This window comes from Cervus canadensis, chromosome 11 (assembly GCF_019320065.1).
Source record: "Cervus canadensis isolate Bull #8, Minnesota chromosome 11, ASM1932006v1, whole genome shotgun sequence".
Classification (NCBI taxonomy): domain Eukaryota; kingdom Metazoa; phylum Chordata; class Mammalia; order Artiodactyla; family Cervidae; genus Cervus; species Cervus canadensis.
The window spans coordinates 60,429,767-60,457,626 of NC_057396.1; the positions used below are offsets into that span (position 1 = coordinate 60,429,767).

At 44.6% G+C, this 27,860-nt stretch overlaps 1 protein-coding gene across 3 annotated transcripts in view; it reads right to left on the minus strand.

The window, feature by feature from the left end:
* The window catches only part of SLC1A2 (solute carrier family 1 member 2), a 153,099-nt gene that overhangs the window by 45,083 nt on the left and 80,156 nt on the right, over positions 1–27,860 (minus strand). For all 3 annotated transcript variants that reach the window (XM_043482217.1, XM_043482219.1, XM_043482216.1), the window contains exons 2-4: positions 9,000–9,139; positions 6,812–6,964; positions 4,326–4,576 (exon numbers count right to left, since the gene is read on the minus strand). In XM_043482217.1, the coding sequence (XP_043338152.1) occupies positions 4,326–4,576; positions 6,812–6,964; positions 9,000–9,139 (544 nt within the window). The remainder of the gene's footprint in view (positions 1–4,325; positions 4,577–6,811; positions 6,965–8,999; positions 9,140–27,860) is intronic.

Below are 27,860 nucleotides of genomic sequence, written 5' to 3' on the forward strand. Positions count from 1 at the left end.
AGAGCCTGGCTCTGCTGGGGATTTCCATCTGGCTGCCAGATGTGCCAGCCACCAGCCGCCACCACAGCAGGGAGGTGTGAGGTGGGAAGACAGCCTGTCCTTCCGGGCAATGATGCTAAGACTTGCTCCATGTTCCCCAAGCATCTCTGGGCCAACAGTCCCCCAAGAAGCTCTCAGACAATTCCTCGACATCTGGGGGCAGCCATCCTATTTTCAAAGGTGCCAGGCACTCTGCACGCTGTGAAAATGCAACGTCTGAGCCCAGAGAATCACTCCCTCCCTGGGCATGAAAATAGAAGGCGTGCAGAATCCTAGAATGTCAGTGCCGGCACGTAGTAGGCGACAGATGGCTGAAGCCTGAATAGATACGGAAGCAGAGGCAGGGAGAAGTCAAGTGACTCGTCAGATGTCATAGAGTTATTGGGACTTCAACTTCAATGCACTGACCACCCCCGAGTTCTTTTATCACCTGTGCTGCCTGCTAAACTATATGGACACAGTCCTCCAGCAGCTGAGCCCAAGGGTAAGCAAGGCTGAACAGATCGGCTCTCCTAACCGGGAGAGGGAAGCACAGCATACACTCCCTGGGGCGAGGCAGTGCTCTGTGCTCCAACCTGGCCACATGCCCTTGTGCTGGGAGAGGGGCAGGCTGGCTGAATGGGAGCAGGCAGCTCACAGCCCCCTTGACCTGGGCAACGATGGCCCAAAGAGAGAATGCAGGGGGGATCTGAAGGGAAGCCTCCATGGACAACAGAGTCATGTGCCTGGGGACAAAGTGGGGACCATAGCCAAATACAGGCCTATTCTGAGAAGGCTAAAAAAGCTAAAGCTCCAAAGAGTAATGGCCATGTGTGTGCTCAGTCACGTCAGTCATATACGACTCTTTGCGGCCCCATGGACCAGCAGGCTCCTCTGTCCACGGGATTCTCCAGGCAAGATTACTGGAGTGGGTTGCCATTTCCTTCTCCAGGGGATCTTCCTGATCCAGGGATCAAACCCGTGTCTCTTGAGTCTCCTGCATTGGCAGGCGGATTCTTTACCACTAGCGCCACCACAGCCATTGGCCTGAATGAATGGTGGCCTCCAGGATCAGGTGGCCAGGTGTTCCATGATCATGCGATATCTGTCTACCTCTTATGTCAACAGGAGCCCCTCAAGACTCACAGGGCTGAGTAACTAACCCTAGGACCAAGAGCTAGTAGTTACTAAGGCAGGATTCAAAGTGAGCTCTATTGACTCCAAAATGCTGCTCCCCAAGAGCACAGGTGAGTGGCTTGAGCTGGAGGCCAGGTGCTAGGGATGCTGCCATCCAGACGGAGTTCTCTGCCTTTCTTTCTGGCAATACCATGTCACTGTCTAAGCGTTCCCTGTCTTCCAACCCTCTTCAAGAACCTCCTAAGCCCGTGGGATTGCACCTACGTTAAGCTCCCTTTCCTCTGGGCTGCCCAGAGACTGGCTTACGAAATCTGCACCCTCCCTCAGCCTGGGGTAAAATATTCCACATGATTTTTTTTTTTTCCCGGTAGTCCTAACAAAGGGACCATGTCCTTGGATTTCGCTGGAAGACTAAGGGCTCACTCCTCATGTGAATTTTGCCAGTGGAGGTGTGGGTCCAGGGCCGGGAAGGGCAGGTGCTGCCCCCCTCTATTCTGGTGCTGCCCCCCACCCCCCAGTGCCCTTTGCCCGGGGCAGCAACCTGCAGAGATTGCCCATCGACCAGACAGCTCAGGGGGCGTGAGCATGGCTGACACCACAGAACTCTCCTCTAGCTCACATCCACAGCTCCGGGGGCCTGCCTGCTTCTCAGTCCTGCCTCACTCACTCAGACAAAAGGGACTCCTTGCATGGAGCATGGTCGTGATCGGGCACCGGAGGGAAGCCCAAATCTGTCCCTCTCCCCTCCCTCCGATACTACTCCCACCCGGGTCTCCTATCAGCTCAGTCTCCCGCTGCTCCAGCTCCAGAGAGCTCTTTCCAAAACGTTAAGAATAGACTTGGCACCTGGTTGTGTCCATTGCCCTAAAGCCAGCAAGCTCGTCTTTCTAAACAGGCTGGCTGAGGGGCGGGGGCATTAGAGAGAGGGTACCCGGAAGCATCCCTTCCCTAGCCTGTTTCATTCTTTTTTCTTTTAATCTATGACTGCTTGCAGGACAAAGAATGTTTCTATTTTCTTAAATGTACTCATTTATGGCTGCACTGGGTCTTCATTGCTTTCTCAAGTTGTGGCGAGTGGGAGCTCCTCTTCTTTGCGGCGTGAGGGCTTCTATGGCAGTGGCTTCTCTTGTTGCGAAGCACAGGCTCTCGGTTATGCAGGCTTCAGCAGTTGCAGCACGCGGACTCAGCAGTCACGGCACACGGGCTCAGCCACTCCGTGGCACGCGGAATCTTCCCAGACCAGGGACCACACCCACGTCCCCTGCACTGGCAGGTGGACTCCCGTCCACTGCACCAGGGAAGTCCCCAGGTCGGTTTCTAGTCACTCCCCACTCAACTTCTCCTGCCTGGGATGTCTCCTTTAATATAGCTCCTTGCTACAAGTGCATCCAAAGTGGCGTTGGAAAGCAGAGACCATATTCCAGATTTATCCAGAGTGCACTGGCTCAGCAGTGGGTGGCAATGGCACCTTGAGGTCAGCTGGAGATGCAGACTTCTCTTCTCTGTAACCTGTTTCCTAACTTTATTCTTCTGTGATTCACTGGAAATGGTTGAAGGAGGTTCCTTGGTTCTAGTTTACTCCCAACCAGGGCTAATGGGAACAGAGGTGTATTCTAACCTAAACTAACTTTGGGTCTAGACAACAGGCTCATTGTCTGTTGAGGGGGGTCTGGGCAGCTGACTCAGTGAATTTACTTCAGAGAGGCTAGGATTTGGGACCCGGGACCCGGGACCCTTTGCTACCATGCTTGTTATTGGGGCAAATGTCTCCTCAAGCAACAGTAAAAAGAAACTATTAGGGACTAAAGACAACTGCATGCATGCACAGTTGAGGCAAATTATGAACAACATAATGCAAAAAGGCCCAAAACCCAACTGCCACTTCTGAGGTTTCTGGAACAAAAGCAGGGTACCAGGCATGACACCTGCACACAGCGCCACCAAGGGAGTGGGCAGACCACCCAAGGCACCCTACTGGCCTAACCCCTGGACTACCCTCCCCTCACCCAATTTAAGGGACCAGCTTGTCCTGCACCCCTGCACTCCCCCAACCCCCCCCCCCCACACACACACATTCAGGGACAGAGCAAAAGAGGCTGTTACTTGTTCTCACTCCCTCCAGCTGCAGCCTGAGGTCGAATAAAGCCTTGCCTGAAATTCTCGTCTGACCTCTTATCAATTTCTGGAGTCTAAGAACTCTGGCCGGTAATATACCCAGCAGAATCAACAGGTTTTAAAAATTGTGTGTTAAAAAAAAGCAGATATGTGTGTATGCAGTTGGTAGGAGTATATATTGCTACAAATTTTGTAGGACCATTTTTTTTTAGGACCATTTTTTATAAAATCAGCAAATTCAAAATATCAACTCTTTGGCAGGGCATGTTTTGCTTCTAGAATTTATCCTTTAGAAATACTACACAACAACAGAAAAAGAGAGATGACACCAAAACACTGTTAAACAAGAAAGTAGAATATAGCACCGTATGTATGATGCAATACTCCCAGATAGATATTTTTTTCTTTTATATACATATACACAACATATATGTGACATATATATGTCACATATATATATATATGGGAGGAAACATGAGTAGCCTAGGGAAGGGACATGGGGACTTTAATTTTTACTTTATGTGCATCTAAAAATTTCTTTAAATTTCTACAATCCTCATGTATTACTTTGACAAATACCCTCAAGTATTAATTTGATGAATACCCAATTACTGGGCCCATTCGGGAGATTCTGATTTTGTAGAACATAAATAAGCATTTTGAAATGGACCACATGTGGTTTTGCTACATTGCTAAGATCAAGAACCACTGGGTACTCTAGAAGGTTGTGGGCAAGGGTGATAAAAATGTGCCTGTGGATGATAAAGAGACAAGAACCAAAAAGAAGAAAAAGAGACAAACAGCAAAAAGGAGAAGAGAGATTCCAGAGCTAAATGCTATTAAAAATACTGCAAAAGAAATGGAAGTTTAAAAACAAAAGACTAAGTGACTCCTATCCAAATATTCTGCCCCAGAGGACCCCCCACAATACTTAGGCAGAGATATAAATATGAAAAAAATTACTGCCCACAGCTGATTTGCTGAAATAGTCTCAAAGTTATCACCTTCATAACATCGGAGTTTGGAGACGTAAGACTATCAGAACTCTGGGTTACCTGCTGAAAACAGGCTTGAACAAGGTTTTCAGGGAAGAGATTCCGAATAAGGTCCAAAAAGGCATCTAAGCTGGACACTTCATCGTTCTTCTTCCCAGGCCCCAGTTGCTTCTTGAGTTTGGGGTTCCCTGGGTGGATGGCCAGGACAAGGATGACCCCCAACACCGCGGCAATGATGGTCGTGGACATGTAGTACACCATAGCTCTTGTGCCTAAGCGGCCGCTGGCTTTAGCATCCAGGCCTGACAACCCTGGATAGAAAAAGAAATCCAGAAGTTCCATTATCTTCCTATTACTTGTCCCTGTCTGCATACCCATAGTTTCCCCAGGTGGTCAGTGGTAAAGAATTCATCTGCAGTGCAGGGGACCTGGGTTTGATACCAAGGTTGGGAAGATTCCCTGGCAGAGAAAATGGCAACCCACTCCAGTATTCTTGCCTGGAGAATCCCCATGGACAGAGGAGCCTGATGGCCTACAGTCCATGGGGTCGCAAACAGTTGGACACGACTGAAGCTACTTGGCACGCGTATCTATAACCAACCCTTGCCTTTGTATTACTCAAATGTATTAATGGTTAACTAAACCTCCTTCAACTGAATATTTGGTCATTGCCACAGTTTATGATTCAATTTTCCAAGGATATTTTTGAGACTCTAGAGGGTGGTGCTAGCAGTAAAGAATCTGTCTGCCAATGCAGGAGACACAAGAGACACAATTCTATCCAAACCCACTCCAGTATTCTTGCCTGGAAAATTCCATGGACAGAGGAGCATGGTGGGCTGCAGTCCACGGGGGTCACAAGAGTCAGACATGACTGTGCGACCTGATCACACGCACACAGGGAACTGGGAAGAGTTGGAGAACATCTGGTCCAGGGTTTATAAACTGATTGGTGACAACATTTTTTTTCAGCCTGTGATAGTGAAAGTTGAATGCTCTATTCAATTTTTGATTCTGAGATTATGTCCTTCCCACTTCTTAGGTATTAAGAAATCCTTTCCTTATGAAGTGGTGATGCTGGTACATGTTAGGTTTTCTTGTTTGTTTGTTTGAAGGTCCTCACTTAGGGAAACAAAAGGTTGGTAGCCCTATGTATTCAAAATCTCTTTTCATTACGGGTCACAAAATCCAAAGTCTGGGAAAGTGGAAATGGTTCTAGCACAGCCCTATCACTCCTGATGGAGACCACGTTTTCTGACCTTGTGCAGGGATGTGAGAACACATGCACAAAACACCCAGCATGGGTGGAAGCTTCATCTGTATCTCAGAAGCGTCTGTGATGGTTAGCAGAAATTCCAAGCAAGTCACAAAAACTCCAGCCTTCACTGGGTTTTTTTCCAGTAGTTTCTTCAGTTTTTCTACTTCCTGGTTTCAGTTCCTGCTTTTACTAGACTGAGACATGCAACTTTTACTGGGGATCAGTCTTTTTTGCCATGGGGGAGGAAGCTATGATTGACATTAACTTTTCTGAATGAGGCTGACCCATATATGACCTATTTGTCCTTACAATCTGAAGTCTAACCCTGACTAATGGAAATGAGACTTCCTTACTGGGTTGGCTAATGTACAATCTATTAAACAGGCATGGAAAACAAATTTCTCTGGTTTCAAAAGGAGCATTTAAAGTAAAACACAGCTTTACTCAATTTGAGGCTGAATGCTAAGACCTTCCTGACACTGAGTGTCAGCTCTTTCCCTTACTGGATTCATTGGTCAACCAGCTATGAAACTGTAACAGCTGAATCTCTTGGAGTTACCGGAGCTTCACTACATTCATAAGGTAGATGGTCTTCAACACATTTCTCAAGGTCGCCCAGCCTGTTGGTGCCCCAGATACAAACCAAAACCCAGTTCTTCATCCCTAACCCAGAGCTTAGTCTCTAAAATGCAACAATTTCAAAAACATTTGAGTAATATTTGGTAAGGAGGAAACTACCTGTATAAGCCCAGGGAGGGGAAAAAAAAGATCCTTTCAAATGAAACAACTCTTTGAGCCAAAAAACAAGTAGACATGAACTATACATTAAGGGTATCTTTCTTCTGAAACACTCCAAGAGTTTCTTATCTAGTATTTCATTAATCTTTAATAACCACTTCCCTCTACACCCAATTAAATATTAAAGAAAAAACTTCCTTTTCTATGCGTTATCTTTATTTGTCAGTTTCTGAACAAGTACAGTATAGAAAATGGGAAAAGTGTACATTAAAAATTAAAATCTCTAGAGATGATCACTTTTAACATATGGTTATTTCCTTTTTATCTTTTGTTGCTACACAGACAGATGGACCGACCAATAGATGGCAAACTCTTTTTTTTAGGGTTGCTTATTTCAGTTTTGGAGATAGGAAAACCAAGACTCTGAAGTGAAATGACACAGATGATGATCTGATTCATTGATTCAACCAAATTGAGATTTTATGGTCAGTCCAAAAGCAGGAGCAGGAGTATGACCCACTTCGACCCAGTGCCAGAGAAGTGGTCTTACCTGTGATTAAACTGGAGATGATGAGAGGGAGAATGAGCATTTTCAGCATCCTCATGAGTATATCCCCTGGAAAGGCTATTAACATAACCACATCTGGGTGGATAGGAGATGCCAAGCGAAGAAGTCCTCCACATACAGCCCCCAGGATGACACCTATAAGAAAGGAGAAAAAATAAGAATCTATTTTTTGCCCTCATCAAATGAATAGCTCTAGGGATATCGTTCAATAATATTGACTTTTCTCGTACCTCTCTATTATCAGATGATGACTAACACATAACAAAAATACCATTAGAAAAGTGAAGCTAATTTTGTTGACTTGTGAGAAAATATTTTCTATCTCCAACTCTTCTAAAAGGCTGCACTGGAAAAGTCAAGAAAAGCCTTCTGAAGGCTTTGTGGGAAATATAACCTGGCAACTTGATCCCAATTTCTTTAGGATATCATCCATTTGCAGAGTCAGGGATTGTCAGTAGAAATAACCCACAACATCAGATATGCTTCTTTTCCAAGTCTAGCCTGGTGACATGCCATGGTGTCTAATATATTTCTCATCTTTTTAACTGAATATCAGACAAAAGGAACATTTAAGCGACCATACTGGGGTTAGTTATTTTTTTTCTACTATTTTCTTTGACTTCCAGTCATTTCCCCATGGCTCATCCTCAAGGAGCTTTGTCTTTGACTTCTATGTCCTGATACATAATCTTGAGACGTGCTGATCTTAGACGGGAGGTCAAGGAGGGTGTCTAAAAATATAAGATTTGGGAGGAAACTTCGGGCAGAGTTGCTACCAGGAGCCTTTCGCTTTGCATACTCAAGGATTCCACAACAAAACCTTGGATCGCTCCAAACTGGTGGCTAACATAAGCCACCCTTGTGGAAACCACAAATGGGGTCATAAGCATGACGAGAGTCGGGGAGGGAGGCAGGGGGGTCCTAGGTATGTGGCTATGGGGTTAACTCCCGAGATGCAAAGAGAGTAAGTAACACGGCCAGAAATCGGATATTATTTTCTTCCACAAGTGAAGAGCACACTTTTTCAAAACTTAAGGTGAATGAAATTTCATCCCTTCTGTGGAGGGTAACCCTTGGAAAACCCTATCATGCCTGTGGTTTTCTTCTATTAAGTGAACTGAGCTGGGGCAAATGTCCACTCCTGACTGTCGTCCACTGACATCCAAGATGACTGACTCAAAGGAGAAGGCGTGAAGTGATGTGGTTTCAGTATAAGAAACTGCAATTTCCCCTATTTTCAATAAATCCTGGTTGAAAACCCAAGGCCAAGTCTATATCAGTGGTCACACAAAAGGACAACCAGCGCCTGGCTGAGACCTGAAGCACAGGAGCAAGGCTTTTGAGGTGGAGTTGGAGCAGGTCAAAGCTTCAGGACAAGCTTCTTCCACACGGACCTTGTTAGCTACTGTGCTAACTGAATCTAAGTTAATGAGGGGCATGGAGAAGGTGAATCCTTGGACTCCTGTTGGTGAGGTTTTGGCAACTGTTGTCTTCATCAGGATGCAGGTACTTCTCTAAATGTGGTATACTGACCATCTGCTTTGGAATCACCTAGAAGGTTTAAGGGGCTTCCCCGGTGGCTTAGTGGTAAAGAATCCACCTGCCACGCAGAAGATATAGGACATGTGAGTTGGATCCATGGGTTGGGAAGATCCCCTGGAGGAGGGCATGGCAACCCACTCCGGTATTCTTGCCTGGAAAATCCCATGGACAGAGGAGCCTGGCGGGCTACAGTCCATAGGGTCACAAAGGGTTGGACACAAGTGAAGGGACTGAGCGCGTGCGCGCGCGCACACACACACACACACACACACACACACACACACACATGCACAGGCGGTTTAAGATGCAGATTCCAAGGTCTCATGCAAATGGCCCACAGCACAGTCTCTGGGAGTAGGACCCGGGAAACTGCATGCTCATATACCCACAGAAACTGGTCGTGCTCACTGGAATCTGAGATCCACTAGGACCCCAAGGAGGAAAACATGGCTGGGGAGGGTGAAAGGGAAAAGAGTCTCACTGAGGCGGCTGTGTCAGGGCAAAGGTGAGGTTAGGCAGCACGTGTGGCTTGCTTTCTGGGTGAGAGTGCCCGCTGCCAGAACCAGCTTCCACACAGAGCCAGGAGAGACCCAGGGCGGAGGGGCGGGTGGGGCCACCTGTCTCCTACCGAACACGGTCAGGGTGAGCAGGAGATTCTTCCCCAGCTTGTCGCACAAGCGCAGCCCCAGATGCCGCGGCTTCGGCTCCTCCGCGCTCAGGTGGCTGTCGTGCATCCGTACTTCCACCTGCTTGGGCATGTTGTTGGCACTGAAACAGAAGTGAAGGCAGTGGTTACAGTCTGCCGGGCACAGCCCCTCTGTAGTTTGAGGGGCTCAGGATGTAGGAGGCAAAACAGCCTCCCCGGGCACAGCTGGGATTCTGGAATCACTGGCAGGGAATTAAAAGTCAAAGAAACTCAGGGTGCCCTGAACGACTGTTCACCTATAAGCAGGACACCAAGACACACCAAATGCCAACGAGCTAAGTGTTTTTATCCCTATTATCTTGAATCATCGCAGGAAAGGCAGTGGAAGGTTCTTCCAAGAGTCCCATGGTAACTCTCCAAGGCAAGTGTCCCTGTCCCATTTTACATAAAGTAATTTGCCCAGATATGTCTGGCTTCAAAATCTGAGCCCTTTCATTCTTGTATCAAGAGCAAAACGATGACTTTTTAATAATCTAAGGTCAGAAAAGTAACAGCCTGATTCACTGCTAAATTAAATGCCTCTGAGCTCCAGTCTTCCCCATCCTGGACACAGAAAACTCAGACATGCTAGTAGTCCAAGTTCTACCTCTCTTTTGGAAAAGATGATTTTTCTAGTTAAAAAAAAAATTTGATTCCATTGTGGTTTTTAAAAGGTCACTTGCATTATCGGGACTCCTCCGAGCCACCCAAAAGTCATGCTCCTCAGGGTCAAAGGGGCATCTCTCTAAGCAGCCTGTGGTTGCCTCCAACTGCAGGTGCACTCCAGTCCTCTTCCAGAAAAACCCCACGTGAACCCAAGTTCTGCTAAGTCAGCCATCAGAGCCCCTGCCAGGACAATGAGTAGATGTCTCTTTTTTTCCAGCTGTGTCACTTCCTGGGCCAGTAACATCTCAAGTTTAAGCTTGGGGACCAACACAGGGAGGCTGATTTTTTTTACTTTGACATCTTAGGACATTTCTGTCATTTACAACTACCATCATGTGACAAACAAAAAAAAGGTCTTTAACACCTTGAAAGACAAGTCACAGTCTCTGAATAAACAACTATTTCCAGGTGGCGTTAGTGGTAAAGAACCTGCCTGCCAATGCAGGTAGACCCTAAGAGATACCGGTTTGATCCCTGGGTTGGGAAGATCCCCTGGAGGAGGGCATGGCAACCCACTCCAGTATTCTTGCCTGGAGAATCCCATGGGCAGAGGAGCCTGGTGGCCTGTGGTCCACAGGGTTGCAAAGAGCTGGACGGGATTGAATCACCTTAGCACACATGCTTTTCTTCAAGATAGACAGGTGTCAGCCTTACCCTGATATTCCCACCACAGACTGGAGAGACATTCCTTTGGAGTCAACACCAACCTGCAGACCAGTAGTTTGAAATCACTGGTTATACTGGAAATGGTGTGGATTTTGGAATCAGAGAACCTGGGTTCAAATCATGACTTTATCACTTGCTAGCTGTGTGGTTTATAGAAAGAAGGGCTTGGGACTTCCCTGGTGGTTCAGTGATTAATAATCTGCCTTCCAGTGCAGGGTGGATGGGTTTGATCCCTGGTCGGGATCCCACGTGCTGTGAGACAACCAAGTCCACATACAGAAACTGCTGAGCCCAGGGTCTCAACTAGAGAGCCTGTGTGCTGCGAACTACAGAACCCAGGCACTCTGGAGCCTGCAGACCACAACTGGAGAGAAGCCTGTGTGGCTGCAAGGAAGAGTCCTCGTGCCATAACTAACACCTGACATATCCATAAATAAATAAATATTTTCTAAAAAAAAGGAAAAGGAAAGAAAAGCTCGAGGCCTACCTTGTGGAAGTTAAACATGATGTTAGGCAGCCAGCACACATGGTTCCTTTCTCCAGGGAATTTTCATGACATGTGTGACATTTAACTTAGGGGACCCATCCAGTTGCACCACCATTCAAGACACCATTAGGGACATATAGCCATATGGTTTCCATAGTGTAGTGGTTATCACGTTTGCCTAACATGTGAAAAGTCCCCGGTTCAAAACTGGGCAGAAACAATCTTTGGAGAAAGAAATGGCAACCCACTCCAGTACTCTTGCCTGGAAAATCCCATGAAGGGAGGAGCCTGGTAGGCTACAGTCCATGGATTGCAAAGAGTTGGACACGACTGAGCAACTTCTCTTTCTTTCTTTCAAGACACCAAGCTTAGCTTCTGGACTTTCAAAGTCAAGACCAGGGACCCAATACAATGACTTACTCTTTCTTAAAAAGCTGCTTAATGTACTTGCTTCTAAAATATTTTAAAATTAGGAATAATGTAGCAAGGTCTGGTAGAACACTCAGATGAAAACATTAGTCAAAATAAAAGCAACTTAGTCTTCCTACAGTGGCCTAATTTTCTACTCATCTAGTTAGTTTGGGGGCACCCCCCAACTATCTGGCATGTGTGTATGTTAATGATCATTCAGGCAGTCTAAAGAAAACAGGGCAGGAAGTTCACTGCAAGCAGACAAGGGCTGTCTGACCGGCAAGCAGTGAAGACCATTTCCTCCCATCACGAAATAAAACAGACGGAAAAGTTCTTTTTTACAGCACAGCAGGGAAAATGATCAAAACGATCTTTTTAACATGGATGGACCATATTTCCATGTTTGCATTAGGATCTTTTCATATTTTTAAACACTTCTCCAGCCAATAATCTGAAGCTGTAAACCAGGAAACTGCCAATAAAGAATGGCGGCCGTACGTGTTCTAAAATGGTGAATGCATTCGTTAGCCAGCCCTTGGCGAAATACTCTATGAGCGCCTCAAGAGCATAATCCCTGCCTTCTGTTTCATTTGAAGCCCTCCTGCCACTGAAATTAGAATCATGGTTGGTATTTCAGTGAGACTATCAAGTATTTAAACCAGACATTCTGGCAAGATCCATACGATGTAATGAAAGTGTCAGGCATCAAGACAGCCACATCCAAGTAAAAACACACAAATATTAGGTTAACGTCCACACCCCATCAAGCAGTGTGGTTGGATGCCTCTTGGCCACCCTTCTGAGTCGCACAAAATCTCTGTTTGTTTAGCGATTTGTCTTTTAAGCCATGGCAAAACATCCCTGAAGCCCAGAATCAAAACAGCCACATCAAAGTGGCAGCATCAAAATGTCATGAACCCACAAGTATTTATTGAGAGGATGCCTGTGACTTGCCTTCTTGGAATTAAACATGTGCTCCAGGCTCAGAGAAGCTTCTAACATCTGTGTGTAGAAAATCATTGTTAAAGTGCATCAGGGTCTTGTCTTGCCTCTGGGGATGCAGTGAGTCCCCTAAGAACTTTTTGTGAAAATCCTTGAGAAGTCTAAGTGATCCCTACATCCCCCAGAACACAAAGAGAGCTCGAAATGGAGAATATTATAGAACATAACATTAATCAATATGGCACAGCACAATACAGAACTGCTTCTAAGCCTTATATATCCTCAGAGGAACAGATGTATTGCTTTGTTTTTGTTTTGTATTTACCATTTCTAATCATCTTTAGGTTGGATAGCATCACCGATTCAATGGACAAGAACTTGGGCAAACTCAGGGAGATAGTAAGGGACAGGAAGGCCTGGCATACTCCAGTCCATGGGGTAGCAAAGAGCAGGACACGACTTAGCCGCTGAATAACAACAATCATCTTTATTCCTTCCTATAGTTGTAAGGTTTTTTTCCTTCTAGTTTTACTGAGATATAAATGACACACAGCATTGTATAAGTTTAAGGTAAGCAGCATAATGATTTGATTTACATATAATGTGAAGTGAGTATCACAGTAAGTTTAGAAAACATCCATCATCTCATATATATGTACAAAATTAAAGAAATAGAAAACAAACTTTTCCTTGTGATGACAACCTTTAGGATTTACTCTCAACAACTTTCATATATAACATACAGCAGTGTTGTTATATTTATCATGGTGTACATTACATCCCTGGAACAGATAGTTTTCCATATGAGTTTACACACATCCACAGCTATGTGGATGCTGGTTACTGAATGTACCCAGTAACAGCAGTGATAACAAGGATAGCTGGTATTTACTGAGGATTCTGAGTGTCAGACACGACAGTCAGGAATGAGTGAGGTATAATGCTTGCCCTTAAGGAGCTCGTAGGCAGAACACAGAGCAGGAGGTCTGGTACTGGTCTCCTGACATATGGGCCGTGATGAGATCCTATACGGGATGCTATGGGGCCTGGTAAGAACGGTGCCTAACCTAACTTTGGGGAAGAAGAAGAGAGTTCAAGAAAGGTTCCCAGGAGGGACTGACACCAGAGCTGGATCTTAAAGGATGGATTTAATTTAAACGTCTACATCCTCCACCACTCTTTGAACCCTGAGAGCAGGACTGTGTTCTTTAACACCTGGCCCCAAGCACTTGATAAATGTTTGTTCAAAGAAACTATGAACTGGAAAGCAGCTACACAGGGCGCTGTGCTTCCTCCTGGGAACCAGGTCCTTCTACAGTAGCTGGCAGCATACGACCTAGCAACCCTCTCACCATTCTGCATTTATTCCACAAGTTCCTATCGGGCATATATTATAGGCCCCATGCTGTTACAGGTGCTAAAATAACACAATAGACAAAAGAGACAAAGCCCTTGCTCTTGGAGGATGTACATTTTAGTGGGGAACAAATGAATGAATAAATATATTTCAAGTGGAGATATGCTAGGAAGGGGGTGACATGCAGAAAGACGACAGAGCTATTTTGCATCAGCTGGTCAGGAAAGAAGAGCTTCTGTGATAAAGGGCATTTGACCAGAAACCTGGAGGAATGAGGGGGTCTCCTAAATTAAGAATGCAATTTGTCCAGAGTTTAGCAAAATAAATGAAATATACACAATTTAGGCATGTATTTGTCCAAACTAGCACCTGAAGCTCCCACCAGATGCCAATTCTGATGTCCACATGTTGGTTTTTAGCACAGGCACAGATTCAAACAAAAGTCAAGGCAGTAATGCTACATCCCATTATCATCGTGAATATGGTGGATTTCAATGACTGGCCCAGCTTCAAGAGAAATGAATTCTAGAGAAATGTGAGTTGGACCCAGGAGGAAGGCTTGAGGTCACAGCAGCCTGCAGATTTGCTACCCTGGCAATGAACAGGAAGGGCAAGGCCTGATCTGGGTAAGTCTGTTGGATAAACACAGTAAGTTAATCCAAGTGTGCACACTTATCCTTATAGTAACACTCCATTCCTACAACTTGTGGCTATGTAGAGGGAACCAAGCAATAAGGACTCTGAAAGCCCAACTGTGATGGCTTGGTTCTACCAAATCCATCAAGCCTGATGCTCTCTCCAAACTGTTCATCACCTCTATTTCTACTTGAGTACCTTCTGGATGGAAGATTTAGCAATGCAATTCTTTAACAGACTACTGGAATGTTCCATAAGCCAGTTCCACCAGATCTCTCTCCATCGCCCAACAAAGTAAGGCCATGTGATGGGAGAGCTCCTTGGATAGTCCAGACTTGAACAATGAGCCTATAACTTCCTTCTGCCTTAGCTCCTCCACTGAACTATTTAAACAGCTGTTAATTTTGCAGTCAGTTGCTGGCCTGTTCTCATGCAAATCCACGTGAATTCTGTTTCAAAGGCAAGCTCAGCTTAATGTACAGAACATCCTCTGTGAATCCAAAGGGAGTGTGTAATGGGGCTGGTACTAAGTTTTAAACAGTTCTCAGAACCTGTTTTTCATTTGCGTTTGTTTTTCCTCGCTCTGCCAAGAGCCTCTAAGGATAGGCTCATTAGATGTGGTGTTGGATACAGATTTCCTGCCTGCACGCTTCTGTGTCAACTTAACTAGCACTGAATTCTCTTTTTCCTCCTACGCTGGTTCAATGAGGTGACAATAGAATGTTCCCCAGGGAACCTAAAAGCAACTGGTGTGTTTTCATCTGGAGGATGTGAGATCTGCCATGAACATCACCCCTCCCACCCTCTGCTGCCCAAATCAAAGACCTCAAAGGCGCAGAAAAGATAGTGTCCAGAAACTGCCCTAATGGGAGACACTAGATTAGACCCTCAAGAACAGAAACAGTGTTTGTTGAGGGGGCTTTCCCCCAAGGTGGCCAAGGTCTTTGGAGAAAAATGCCGGAAATAGCAGTGCTGTCAGCTCTGAACACCACAAAACAGTGGTTATAGTTGTGATTGTCCCACATCTGGGAATTCCCTGACTCCCTAAAGAACACCACCCCATAGGGAAAGGTACTGGAACTCTTAAACAGTTGGGACTTTCCAACAACCACTCCCTTCACCCATTCTAGATCCTGTAAGACTGGGTTTAACCATGTCAAGGATGCTCACTAACCAAGAAGTCAGAATCTCTCTGACAGATGCTGTGTCCTCATTGATCCTGAGAATAAACGAAACCTAGAGGTTCACAGCCTCCAAATCTCCTTCAGTCCCTGGTCACTGTGTCCATTTCCTAGATCACATACTAGCTGGAAAATCCTTGCCAGTGAACACCAGACTTCACAAATGATACATCTTAAGCTTCTTCTTGACTATCAGAGGGTCTGGATAAGGAGCACAGCTTACAATTATCCCAAATCATGATGGGATGGGACCTAGTAGACAACAAGAGATGGGAAGTCAGGAGGTCTGGGTTCTAACTCCAGGGTGCTACTAACTGGTTGTGTCAGAAATAGTATCAGATGGATGTAAATTTACTTGACCATAATCAGCAGACAGAAGAGTAAAGCGCTATGAAATGATAAAAATACACTCTTAAAATGGAATACCAGTGGGGTTTAGGTATCAATTTTGGCAGATTTTTATATTTTAGGTCCCAGGCTCTCAATTTGTAAAGTAAGAGGGTTGTATTAGAAATTCTTTATCATTCTAAAATTCTGTGATTCTCTAATTCTCTTGGGGTGCAAGGTGGTAATTAATAGCCTTCAGTTCCAGAGAGGCAGCCTCCATTCTATTCTATTCAGGACTGATGAGCTTAGACCTTATAGGTGGCTTACAGATAAGAGACAAACCAGTGATAACAACAACCATTGCTTAACGTCTTTACCTCCATTTTCTCCTTTCCTGTCTCTGCTACGTAAGCATGGTTTTCTAGAGCTACTAACATTGAGTTTGGGGTCAAATTCAGTGATTCAGACACAGGAATCATCTTAATACCCTCTCATGTCTGACCAATTCTTAGTCTAGACTTCTGAAAGAGGCAGATCAATGTCGTGGGAATATAGTCCAATAGGTGAATTCACCATTGAATCACTGAAAGGTCACATATCTCATACACACTCAAATCCTGTGGATTTGGACAGGAGGCACTCACAAAAACATTCAAGATAAACAAAAAATGAATTTTTTTTAAAAATTCACTTTCCAAGCCAAGGGGCCCAAACTGGGTAATGACATAAATGGCAAACAGTGTCAGTTGGGACTTCAGATGATCTCACACAGGAAGTAATAGGAGATATATACACAACGGAATATTACCTAGCCAGAAAAAGGAGCTAATTTGAGTCAGTTATAGTGATGTGGATGAATCTAGAGACTGTTATACAGAATGAAGTAAGTAAGAAAGAGAAAAACAAATATTGTATATGAATGCATATACATAGAATCTTGAAAACTGGTATAGATGAACCTATTTGCAAGGCAGGAATAGAGATGCAGACACAGAGAATGGACTTGAGGACACAGTGAGGGGAAGGGGAGAGTGGGATGAATTGAGAGAACAGCAGAGGCAACCCACTCCAGTATTCTTGCCTGGAGAATCCCCATGGACAGAGAAGCCTGGTGGGCTGCAGTCCATGGGGTCGCAAAGAGCCAGACATGACTGACGGACTAAGCACACACACACATAAATTTATACACACACACACACACACATACACACTACCATATGTAAAACAAATAACTAATGGGAAGCAGCCGTATAGAACAGGGAATTCAACTTGGTGCTCTGTGATAACCTAGAGGGCTAGGATGGGTAGGGGGTGGGGTGGCAGAGAGGCTCAAGAGGGAGGGGATATATGTACACCTACAGCTGATTCACTTTGGTGTACAGCCTAAACCAACACAATACTGCAAAGCACTTACGCTCCAATAAAAAATAAATTTAAAAAAATTTTTAATTAAAAAAAAGAAGTACTAGGAGAAAAAACCATGAAGGAGAAAAACCCATGAAGGAATAAATAAAATGACACTTATTCTGCTGAGAACCAAAAGTCAAAAACACTAGCTCTGATTAGCAGCTGACAGAAGGGACCTTGGCAGAATGCAAATTCATAATTACATGGTCATCAGATTCTTGGTTAAAATCTACCTTTTCCAGTTATGGCTGGGACAAGGCATTCATTTCATCTCTAGAACAATAACATTCAACTCACTGGGTCATTATAGAACCTTCAGTAAGATTTTTTGTTGTTATTCAGTCGCTCAGTCGTGTCTGATTCTCTGCGACCCCATGAACAGCAGCACGCCAGGACTCCCTGTCCATCACCAACTCCCGGAGTCCACCCAAACCCATGTCCATCAAGTCGATGATGCCACACCATTTCATCCTCTGTTGTCCCCTTCTTCTTCTGCCTTAAACTCTTTCCCAGCATCAGGGTCTTTTCCAATGAACCAGCTCTTCACATCAGGCAGCCAAAGCATTGGAGCTTCAGCTTTAACATTAGTCCTTCCAGAGAGTATTCAGGGTTGATTTCCTTTAGGATTGACTGGTTTGATCTCCTTGCTGTCCAAGGGACTCTCAAGAATCTTTTCCAACACCACAGTTTGACAGCATCAGTTCTTTGGTGCTCAGCCTTCTTTATGATCCAACTCTCACATCTGTACAGTTCAGTTCAGTTCAGTTCAGTCGCTCAGTCGTGTCCAACTCTTTGTGACCCCGTGAACAGCAGCAGGCCAGGCCTCCCTGTCCATCACCAACTCCTGGAGTCCACCCAAACCCATGTCCATCAAGTCGATGATGCCATCCAACCATCTCATCCTCTGTCGTCCCCTTCTCTTCCTGCCCTCAATCTTTCCCAGCATCAGGGTCTTTTCCAGTGAGTCAGTTCTTTGCATCATGTGGCCAAAGTATTGGAGTTTCAGCTTCAACATCAGTCCTTCCAATGAAACATGACTGCTGAAAAAACCATAGCTTTGACTATATAGACCTTTGTCGGCAAAGTGATGTCTCTGCTTTTTAATACACTGTCCAGGTTTGTCATAGTTTTTCTTGCAAGGAGCAAGTGTCTTTTAATTTCATGGCAGCAGTCACCGTCCACTGTGATTTTGGAGCCGAAGAAAATAGATGGTACTTATGAAAGCACCAACAGTATTTAACGCAAAATCAACATTCTATTTTAGCTTCCTTTCCTTGTCTTAAATGCCTAAAATGGTACAAAATGACCACTCAGATAGCTTAGCTACCAGTGAGTTTTAGTACATTGCTATAGCAACAAATGGTATTTGTGCTTTTTTACAAAAAGAAAGTACCAGAAGGAGGCCCAAGTGGGTGGGAGCTTAGGAAGTTCCCAGGGCTGTAAGTTCCATACTGTGAATTGGCCTGGACCACCTCTGGAGGAGCATCAGGAGAGCACCCTGAAGTATAAAACCTCTGGACTTTCGTGAGGTCCTCCCCAGGGTAGAGACTTGAGTCAGCCTCGACCCCATGGAGTCACCCATCTCCAGAAAGGTTCATCACCCAAAACAGAAATAAGACACCAAGGAACAGTGAATCTCCAGGCCCAAGTGACAGACTAGGGTGGAGGTGTTTGATATTCCCAAACTGGGAACTCCTTCTAAAAATAAAGATTGAGCCATGGCCTAGGAACACGCTGGCCAGCCCAATCCCCAGAGGCGTGTTGATTCTGAAGTAAATGCCACTCCCTCTGGCTCTGGTTCACTGAACAATACGAAAATAAATTTGAAAACTTCATATTAGTCCAATAAAAAGAGGCAATTCATGGGGCATGGGCTCCAGGTTTGAGCCACAGGGAACCTGGCCCCAATTAGTTTGCCTTGAGCCAAACTGTCTCTTCTGCTAAAGTGCCCTCTTCCCCACACCCTCTGACCCAGCCTTTGTAGACTAATCTTTATTTCCTCTTCAAAATTCAATTCAGTTATGACTTCCCTCGGGAAGTCTTTGTTGACTCCTGGGTTTGCTTTTTGGATGCTCTTCCTGCAGCTTACCTCCCTCAAGGTATTTATCACAATTTACTTGTCTTTTCCCCCACTAGAATAGAATTCTTTAAGGCAAGATCTTGACTTACTTGATTCTGTCTTCCCCATACTCAGTGTGGTTCCTGGCATATAGTAGACACTCAATCAATATATGTTTAGAAACGAATGAATGGATGGGTGACTAGACAAAAAAATATGTTCTAATCACAGGTTCTGTGTGATACTGCATTCTAGATGGTAGTATTCTAAAAGACTAAGAAATCTGTGAGGAGGAGAGAAAAGAGAACAAAAGTACAAATACATTAGAAAAACCAGTGGGAGGTAGGAAGGGCAGGTCAGCACCACTCAAGGGCTGGCCCTTCCTTGCTGGTGGTTTTGATCCAGTTGCCTTGCCCAAGCGTGGTGGCCTCACTGTTTCCAGCATTCTCTGGGAATGTGGAGCCATGAACCTCAGCTAATGAGGCCTTCAGGGAAAACTGATGAGGACACAGGAAGATACATGAGGACTGTGGACTTAAAAAATATTCAGAAGCTCACAGTTGAGAGTTATGTTTTATTTGGTGGGAATTTTTAGAACTTAAGGCTGGGAGACAGCACCTCAAGTAACCCTGAGAGCACTGCTGATAAGACGAGGGAGGAGCCAGCTTGTACAGAAGTTTTGCAACAAAGGGCAGGTAGTCTGAACATCGAAAGATTACTACTAGTTAAAAGAAGCCAGATATCCCAAATTAAGAAATTTAGCATTTTTCAAATTGATGCTTTTGAACTGTGGTGCTGGAGAAGACTCTTCAGAGTCCCTTGGACAGCAAGGAGATCAACCCAGTCAATCCTAAAGGAAATCATTGGAATATTCATTGGAAGAACTGACTATCCTTTGGAAGGACTGATACTGAGGCTGAAACTCCAATACTTTGGCCACCTGACGCAAAGAGCTGACTCATTAGAAAAGACCCTGATGCTGGGAAAGATTGAGGGCAGGAGGAGAAGGGGGCGGAAGAGGATAAGATGGTTAGATAGCATCACTGACTCAATGAACATGAATTTAAGCAAACTCTGGGAGTTACTGGAGGACAGAGGAACCTGGTGTGCTGCGGTCCATGGGATCACAAAGAGTCCAACACAACTTAGCAACTAAACAACAAGAGCTTTTTCTATGTTTAGGAAGATGCGAGAGTCTGGGCTCAGTAAAATCATTCCTTTGACATGTACCTCAGCTATCTGGGGCTGGTTTCTGGCATTTTTCACATCCTGAGTTTTTCAAGGGCTTACAGTAGGGAGTGGCTGCAGTCTGATGGCTGCTAGGTAGCAGGCATTCTTTCTTTCCTGAGTTTCCTCAGGGTTCACTGCCTTACCATTAGTGGTGGCTGTAATTGCTAGTGACTGTGACATCCTTATTTACTGATATGGCAGGAAATATTCCATTTCTCAGGACTCCAATGCCAAGATCAACATCCCTAAATCTGGATTCTTGAAAATGTGATCCTTCAACCAAAGAGCCTGGACATTTATTCCTTTCCCAATGGCACTCTGACTTCAAGGCACTCCCTTTATTAACAGAGCTCTGGATTTGGCCCGGAGGCCTGGGAAGTTCCTCCTTTGGCCCCAGAAGCTTCCCACACTGGGCCTTCCCAATCAGTCCCCCAGACACGGGAGTGGCTGACATGTTGACTAAGTAGCTTAATGAGCTGCATAGCACTCAGGCACCAGTAGAAACTGGGTGAGGCATCCAGTAGCTAAGACTTTTTGGGCGTTTTGGTCACACCTCACCATTGCTTTTCTTCAGTGCAGTCTTCTGTGAACAGAGTGGTCTGGCTGTGTGCCTTTTCTTTCCAGGCAGCCAATCTTGAAACGTGGCCTCAGGAATGAGCAAGAAGGCAAGTCACCATCATGACCATGTAAAAGATCAGGTCTCCAAGGGCAGGGAATCGAAAGGTCACATTGTGCTTTTGTGGGGTGATGCTTTAGGATTTCTTTAAGGTTTCTCCATTGCTCTTCAAAATTACCCACTCCTGGCTCCCAGAGGCCTTGAAAGTCTTCCTCAAGAAGGACCTGTCCCTTTATTTCCCTGAAGGAGACCAGATGAAACACAGAAATCCAAGGAAAGGTACTAACTGACACCTCAGTGTGAAGGATCTTCTCAGATCTCTCCTAAAGAACAGGACTTGCTGGGGAAAAATCCCTAGACACAAGTCCTGACCAGAACCACATTAAGAAGCCAAATAAAAGGAGGGGAGGCCAGAACACTGGATGTGAATTTTGCCCCAGTCAGTTCTGAAGTCGCTGTGTTCAAAATTCTGTGGCCTCAGCAGGGTTTCTTAAGGCTACCTACCAATTTTCTTTTTCTACTTTCCTTTTTGATTTGGAGTCTAGTTTCATATGTGTGTTCAATTTACAAAAATTAATTAAGCTGGTGATTTAAAGTCTATGTGCTTTTTTGTGTGCCCCTTAGACTTGAAGAAACACTTTAAGAAGATCTGGAGAAGGAAATGGCAACCATCTCCAGTATTCTTGCCTGGAGAATTCCATGGACAGAGGAGCCTGGTGGGCTACAGTTCATGGGGCCGCAAAGAGTCAGACATGACTGAGTGACTGAACGGCAGCAACAGCAGCAAAGGTCTTCTTCAGATGAGACGAAATTGGTGGGGTTTCTGGGTAGCCCAGGTTAACCCAAGAGTGGTCTCATGGGCCCCAAGAAAGAAATTCCCGGCCTTTATCTGCCTCTGCATGCCCATAACTGCAAAGTACTCTCACGCAGATTTTCTTCCAAGGGGATGTTCCTTGTAGGCTCTTCTCTTTTCATTCTTCTTTTGAATTATAAATAATAACTAACATTTTATCCACTGAACTTATAAACACATAAGTTAATAATAACTTAATAAGGCCTTCCCTGGTAGTCCAGCAGTTAAGAATCTGCCTGCCAAGGCCAGGGACATGGGTTCGATCCCTGGTCCAGGAGGATCCCACATTCCACAGAGCAACTAAACTCAAGCAGCCACAACTATTGAGCCACACTCTAGAGCCTGAGAGCCACAACTACAGGGTGGCCCTCGGCTCGCCACAGCTAAGGAAAGCCCAGCAGCAGCAATGAAGACCCGTGCAGCCAAAATAAATAAATTAAAAATAGTAACAACCTAACATTTGCATAGTTTACAAAATATTTGCACATCTATTAACTTATTTCTTTATGACGTCCTCTACTGGGAAGGAGTTATTCCATCTCAGACATGGAGATTCTGAAGCTTGCACAAGTTCAGAAGCAGTTGAGCTGGGGCTTGAACCAGGTGGTCTTGCAGCAGAATGAAATCCTGTGTTGTACTCTGCATTTAAGCCTAGGGTCCTTTGGCTACATCCTCTCTAGGGATGTCTGCAGAGTGATGGACACAAAAATATTTCCCTCTCTGCCCAGGCACTAGCAACTTACGGGACATGCGATTCTAGCTCCGGAGAAGGAAAGCAGAGAGAAGAATTTGACCCTAGTGGAGGGAAAAGGCAATGTGAACTCAGGGAAGCCATCATTTTGTCACCTGTCTCAGACAATCAATGCTCCTGGGTGCTATTTAAAAAAAAACAAAAACACAGATCTCTAAGCCCTATCCCTGACTATCCCAGTTCAGCACATCACGTGAGTCTTAGACCTCTGGACTTTTTAGAAAGCATCCAGGTGGCTTTTCTGTTATCAATCCACGGGCTGATGTCCAGTCAAAACCTGAACCAGTGCAGTGAAGGGGAGCTTATGATTTCACACATCTCACCGTCTTGCCACCGGACAGCTTTGAATATTACAAAGCTCCTCCTTTATGATGAAACTAAATTTTCCCTGTGGCTTCTACTCACTGGTTATTTTTCTACCCCATGGAATCAGTTAATAATAATAACAGTTAGCACCAGGCAACATACTATACATTTCACACGCATTATCTCACTGACCACTTCAAACACTTTCATGACATAGATATTATTATTATTCCTTTTCATAGATGAAAAACTGAAGATCAGAGAGGGGAAGTCATTTGTTCAAAGCTGGGCAGCTGGTGAGTGACTGAGCTGGAATGGGAACCCAGCTCTACATGTGTAAAGTGCATGTTCTTATTCATGACATGCTTGTAATACATGAAGTCTAATTCCTTCTCTACCTACCAGCTTTCCCATATTTTTCTCTCCCTCAAGTTCCTGACCACCCTGGTTGCAGCACTTCAGACCACTTACATCCACTTACAATGTACCTCCTAGGCCAGATACAACCCTCCAGGTGGGGTCTGGCCACATCCCTGCCTTCTGAATCCGTCAAGTGTAGGCTTTCTAAAGTCTACCAGAGCTGAGGCTTTGGTCCTGCATTTGAAGAATGAAGGCCAGTAGCTAACCTTACACTTGAGAAAGAACAGATCAGGAGTACTGATAATAAACAGGGACCATTGATTGACTTTTATTGTGTACCAGCATAATAGTACGAATACAGAATCATGCCCACTCTCCCAAAACGTCCATGCCCTAATCCCCATGACCCGTGAGAATGTCAGTTACATGGCAAAGGGGAATTAAGGTTACTCATTAACTGACCTTGAGATGGAGTTTATTCTGGATTATCGAAGTGAGACCCATATCATCACAAGTGCTCTTATAAGTAGAAGGAGGCAGGAGAGAGAGAGAGAGAACTAGAGAAATGACAACGTGAGAAACACTTGGTCTAACATCGTTGGCCGTGAGTCAAGGGATGCATGGACAGCTTCTGGAAGCTGGTAAGGGCAAAAAAACAAGTTCGTCTTTACAGCCTTCAGAAAGAAACACAGTCTTGCTGACAGCTTGATTTTAGGCTGTGTGTGTGTGTTAAGTCGCTTCAGTCATGTCCGACTCTTTGTGACCCCATGGACCATAGCCTGCCAGGCTCCTCTGTCCATGGGTTCTCCAGGCAAGAATACTAGAGTGGGTTGCCATGCCCTCCTCCAGGGGATCTTCCCGACTCAGGAATCGAACACATATTTCTTACACCTTCTGCATTGACAGGTAGGTTCTTTACCACTAGCACCACCTGGAAAGCCTTTAAAACACTTAATTTGTAGTAATTTGTTATAGCAACAATAGAAAAGTAATATAGCCCCAGACTGTAGGCTAAGTGTCTTATTTGACATTTATAGTAAGCTTAAGAGGCAAGGTGGCAGACACTGAAAGTTTCTGATCAATATCCACTCCTCTCCTTCTAGAGTTCTGTTCAGAGAGGCAGTTGGCTCAAATACTTGCCTCTCAGCCTTCCTTCCTGTGATATAGGGCAGAACTCTTCAACATCACCCTTTCTCCCTTCTTCCACTAGTGAGGGAAGCTCTAGATAAAGCACCATCTTTCCTTAACCACTAGCCTGTTTCAAAGACTGGTCATCATCCTATCTCTAAATGGCACCGATCTCCTGTGAAAATTAATAAAAGGAAACTCACTACAGTGGGGTGAGGGGACCAGAAGAGAGACTTCTCATGCACAAACCAACAGGAAGAGACATACCTGGCATCTCCAGTAGGGAGAGACACTACCCTGATCAGGAAGAAGAAAGATTTCTGGTTTCCTGGCAAAAGTTAAGCCAATGAGAGACTGTCACAACTCAGCCAATGAGAAGCCACTAGAGTTGAACTCGAAGTTTTCTCCGATGGACTTTAGGTTTATAGCAGTCACTCCCAACTTCCCCTTCTCCTCTATAACAGTCTCTTCTTTCTTTCTTTTTTTTTTTTTAACCAGATCTATACATGTTTCATTACAGTTGCACATCCCAAATTTCAGTTCTCCACTGCTCCTAAGTAAACCCGTTTTGCTAGTAAAAAAATAACTGGCTGCTTCATTGTTTTAGGTTAACACACCAAAGGAAGCATTTCAGGGCCTCCTAGATGACTTGTGTTTTTTCTTACCTTGGTTCCTTCTAATGAGCTGCTAAATATATGGTTATTAATCTGTCAACTTCAAGGAGTTGCAAATGACTGCAAGGAGATCAAACCAGTTAATCCTAAAGGAAATCAGTCCTGAATATTCATTGGAAGGACTGATGCTGAAGCTGAAACTCCAATACTTTGGCCACCTGATGTGAAGAACTGACTCATTGCAAAAGACCCTGATGCTGGGAAAGATTGAAGGTGGGAGGAGAAGGGGACAACAGAGGATGAGATGGTTGGATGGCATCACTGACTCAATGGACATGAGTTTGAGCAAGCTCCGGGAGTTGGTGATGAACAGGGAAGCCTGGTGTGCTGCGGTCCATGGGGTCACAAAGAGTCAGACACAACTGAGTGACTGAACTGAACTGAATCTGTCAACTAGATATTCAGTCTCTGTTAATTCCACCAGATTGACTGCCCAATCTTCTCTTAACTAGTCTTGTATGTTTATTTTACAAGTGATAAACAGAGCCATTCAATCAGTAGGAAAATTCCTTCTTAAGAGAAGAATGTGCATTTCTCAAACTGGTAACTTATTGAGACAGATTGGTTCACAGTGGTCTACGTAAATTTGGCAAAGCCCACAAGTGGAATACATCCTTTTTTATAATCCATTCTCCCCCCCACCCCACTTTTAATAGCTAGATGTAGTTCGTGGTGTTCTAGGACTATATTACTTCTTACATTAAACCTAAAATCTTAACATTTTGTTTACAAACAACTCTTTGACGTTGTTTCTTTGAATAATCCTTTCTTGAGTCCCAATCTACTTTTAGGCCTGTAAGAGCCTGCACTTCATACTTTATCACATTCAAATTGCCTCCTTAATGTATGAATGTCTTCCCCTTTAGGCTTTAAACTCTGTGAGGGAAGGGCCGATATCTACTCCTGGACCCAATATTTATTAGGTGCTTATTCAGATTTCATTGGAGCTTCCCTGGTAACTTAGCTGGTTAAGAATCTGCCTGCAATGCAGGGGACCGGGGTTTGATCCCTGAATTGGGAAGATCCCCTGGAGGGCATGATAGCCCACTCCAGTGTTGATTGGCGAATCCCCATGGACAGAGGAGCCTGGTGAGCTACAGTCCATGGGGTCAAAAGAGTCGGACATGACTGAATGACTAAGCATACAAATTTCATTGAGAGACTAATGATTTGCAGGTACCAGGGGGACCCAAGTCTTTAGGATCTAGGAGGTGACTTTGTCACCAAGCGGCAGGAGCTTCCTCAGATCAGGCACAAAATAAGAGGCTCTTCCTATGGATATGGATTTGGAGAGAAGCACAAACAAAGCACGAGGAAAGAATATACAAAACTCCTCAGCCTTGAAGTCGGCCGGAAGCTCGAACTAACATCTGATGACCTACCGAAAGCAACCAGGGCCTCTAATTACTGAAAGCAGTCATACCTTGACTTTTTATGCACTCTAGAATCATTACAGTCACAGCTCTTCCAATATCCCTGGAAGGGGTCTGGTATGATGGCCATTGGACCATCAACACCATTTCACTCCACAACTGAAGTGAAAGTTCTTCATCCCAGGTGCTTGGGAAGAAAGGTTCAGTCTTGCTCAAACGGTTAAAATCTTTCATTTATTTCTGAGTGTGCTTTATTTCCACATCAAGGACTTATCTGGTTGGCTCTTAAATCACGACATCAAAACAAGGATCATGTCTTATCTTTCCTTGAATCCACTACACGATGGCATGCACAATGCCAGGCACCTAATAGGTGTTGAGTGAAAACTAGGAGATCAAATTAAGTGCTAGGATAAAATATGATAATAGGGGTTGGGTAAGATCTACAGTGTTCCTTGAAATCAGTTCGCTGGACTCCAGGACATCCTAGGGCTTGTAGCTAATACAGAAGTGGCAGGCTTCCTTGCCATGGGCAACTTCGCCTCCTTCCTCTACCCAGCCCATGTGCCCTAGGGTCACATTCTGCTGACACTTGGCCCATTGTCCCTCACTTGAGAACAGATCTAACTTCACAGTGCAATACAGAGTATGAGGAAATGAGGTTTTACATCACACACCACCTAGCAACATACAATAAAAGTTCATTGTAAGCATCTTTGTCCTTCCTCCTCATACTCTTCCATATTCCTCACTCTCAGTTACCATAGGCCATTGAGCAAAACACAAGCTTGATGGATTGCCCAACAGCTGCCCAGCTGTTGTTCTTCAAGCATGCTCCTTTTAGTGGGTCTCTTCCCCATCCCTACACAGTATAACAAGTACTTCCAAAGAGGTCTTTCTCAGCCACTAAGAAAATATTCTTACGTATTTACACCAAAAATAATGGGAGAGAAGTCACAGAACACATTCACTCCTTTAGGCAAATATTCCTTTGATTTTTGGCTAAGTTCAGCCAGAAGTAATTTTAGCAATGTTAAAGGTAACAAGTTGAGAATTAATCCTAAAAATCTCTTTTAATTTGCAGTGATAAATGCCAGCAAATTGTTAACCATTTACATTTTTGTTAACTAAACATCAATGCTCTTTGTTTGGGTCTAAAGTACCAAAGGTGTTTGACCACTTTCCTGCCTTTGTAAGTAAAGTCTGAGGAATATGACAAAGCTTAAATGAAATAGGCTAGATTTTCCACTTGGAGAGTATTGCAAGAAATACCATATACCATTTTTTGAGGTGTTAGTCCACACAACTATCTTTACCCCAACTTCATTTTTTCCCCACCAATTCTTCCTTTCAGTCTATGGAAGGGCTTATATC